General features: G+C 46.4%; 1 protein-coding gene across 3 annotated transcripts in view; it reads left to right on the top strand.

Moving 5' to 3' along the window:
• sytl5 (synaptotagmin-like 5) overlaps positions 1 to 2,500 on the top strand; it is a 52,638-nt gene that overhangs the window by 28,619 nt on the left and 21,519 nt on the right. For 2 of the 3 annotated variants that reach the window (XR_006025018.1, XM_042070672.1), the window contains exon 10: positions 2,335 to 2,397. The exons of the other annotated variant lie outside the window; for it this stretch is intronic. Coding sequence is in view for 1 of the 2 variants with exons in the window: in XM_042070672.1 (XP_041926606.1) it covers positions 2,335 to 2,397 (63 nt within the window). In the remaining variant the exon portion in view is untranslated. The remainder of the gene's footprint in view (positions 1 to 2,334; positions 2,398 to 2,500) is intronic. 3 annotated transcript variants of the gene reach the window in all.

Below are 2,500 nucleotides of genomic sequence, written 5' to 3'. Positions count from 1 at the left end.
GCTTTCTCGCTTGTTTTCTCTTCATATTGAGGTCAATTGGTCTCTCCACTGTGCACTTCATCTGTGCACTTCAGTAGTTTCCACAGACACAAAGGCCACACAAATGTGAATGTGTGGTTATAGTGCTATTTGGTTTGGCAATCTAAAACCTGTGTGTTTTGGTCTAGTGACTAACTCAAATAAAAGCAGCTGTTCTCTGTTTAAACACACAACAGCTGCTCAGTGTGATTTAGTTTCTCTCTGTACACTCACACATAATTGAAGCACACACACACACACACACACACACACACACACACACACACACACACACACACACACACACACAGACAGGTAAGCATTGGCTGAAGGTGTCCCACATACACAAGCACTACACAGAGCACTGAACGCTGAACAGGTGAATGTGCTGTAGACTTTCCAGATACAAATCTGTGTGTGTTAGCCTCTGCATATGCTCTGTGTGTGTTAGCCTCTGCATATGCTCTGTGTGGGTTAGCCTCTGCAAATGCTCTGACGGCTATGTGTGTTAGCCTCTGCATATGCTCTGACGGCTATGTGTGTTAGCCTCTGCACATGCTCTGACGGCCAAACGGTCAATGTCAATTTTATTTATATAGCGCATTTACAGACGGCTTAGCCGCACCAAAGTGCTTCACAATAAAGTGCAATAAATAAATACAGGATGGCCCAAAAACAAAAAGGGATTCAGTTAATTAAGAAATGCAGAAAAAAGAACATTCAAAACTAAACACTGGGGCATAAAGGGAGACACTAGCCAAAGGCAAGTGAAAAGAGGTGGGTCTTTAAAAGGGACTTAAAAACATTCAGAGACTGAGATGAACGGATGTGGAGGGGGAGGCAGTTCCAGAGTCTAGGGGCTGCCACTGAAAAGGCTCTGTCTCCCCCTAGTTTTCAGCCTGGCCCTGGGTTCTTCCAGCCGCAGTTGGTCTGCTGACTGTAGTGCTCTGGAAGGGGAATGGTGGTGGAGAAGATCAGACAGGTAGGTGGGGGCCAGACCATGGAGAGATTTGTACACAGACAAGAGGAGTTTGAAATTGATGCGGTAGCGGATGGGGAGCCAGTGGAGTGAAGCCAGAACTAGGGTGAGTCGGGCGGCTGAGTTCTGAACCAACTGCAGGCGGTGGAGCTGGGATTGATCGATGCCAGTGTAGAGAGCATTACAGTAGTCCAGTTGTGATGTGATGAAGGCATGGATGACTCTCTCAAGATGGCTCTGGGGCAAGTAGGCCTTGGTCTTAGCTAGGGTTCTGAGGTGGAAAAAGCTCTTCCTAACCACTGCACTGACCTGCTGTTCCAACTTGCATACAGCAAGTAAGTAATATATAATCATAAAGCAGATATGAACACTGACTGAGTTTGGCCACAGAAATATCTCTCTTGCGATCTCTGTCTGTAACGTCTGTAGCTCTCTCTAGTGGTGTCTGTCTGTATCGTCTGTAGCTCTCTGTATCGTCTGTAGCTCTCTCTAGTGGTGTCTGTAACTCTCTCTAGTGGTGTCTGTAGCTCTCTAGTGGTGTCTGTAGCTCTCTCTAGTGATGTCTGTAGCTCTCTAGTGGTGTCTGTAGCTCTCTCTAGTGGTGTCTGTAGCTCTCTAGTGGTGTCTGTAGTTCTCTCTAGTGGTGTCTGTAGCTCTCTCTAGTGGTGTCTGTAGCTCTCTAGTGGTGTCTTTTATATAAGTGCATTTGAACCCCATATGTAGCGGTACAATGGTCAGAGATGTTTAACACTCAGGGCTGAGAGTACTGACTCTACTTTGTACTGAGTACTGACTCTACTGAGTACTCACGCTACTGTCTACTGAGTACTGACTCTACTGTGTACTGACTCTACTGTCTACTGAGTACTGACTCTACTGTGTACTGAGTACTCACTCTACTGTGTACTGAGTACTGACTCTACTGTCTACTGAGTACTGACTCTACTGTGTACTGACTCTACTGTCTACTGAGTACTGATTCTACTGTCTACTGAGTACTGACTCTACTGTGTACTGAGTACTCACTCTACTGTGTACTGACTCTACTGTGTGCTGAGTACTGACTCTACTGTGTTCAAGGAGCTGTTCAGTAGCTTATATCCCACTCACGGTCCTGTTTTCTAACACATTTATAACAACACCGCTACCTGCTTGCCTTGAACGCTGCCTTCCCCACTGTTAAGCCGTGTTTTTCTTCTGATGTTTACTGACGACCTTTCTGCTTTTCTCCTGTTGATCTCTGCGTTTCTTCTTTCCTCTTTTTCTCCTCGTGCCTGTCCTTCTCCTCCTCCTTCTCCTCCTCCTTCTCCCTGTGCGCGCCTCCCTCCTGCCTCTAGTCGTCCACTCCGGGCTCGGAGCGAAAGACTTACCTAAACGTGCCCGACTCAGACGCTGAGACTGTGAGTTCTAGTGTGCGTGTAGGTGTACGTGTATGTGTGTATTTGTGATGCTTATTTGTCTACGTATGCATGTATGTATGTTTGAATATATTTGTGTGTGTGT

This window comes from Alosa sapidissima, chromosome 2 (assembly GCF_018492685.1).
Source record: "Alosa sapidissima isolate fAloSap1 chromosome 2, fAloSap1.pri, whole genome shotgun sequence".
NCBI lineage: Eukaryota > Metazoa > Chordata > Actinopteri > Clupeiformes > Clupeidae > Alosa > Alosa sapidissima.
Note: the sequence above shows the minus strand (reverse complement) of the source record. Positions and strands in the feature narration are given on the sequence as shown.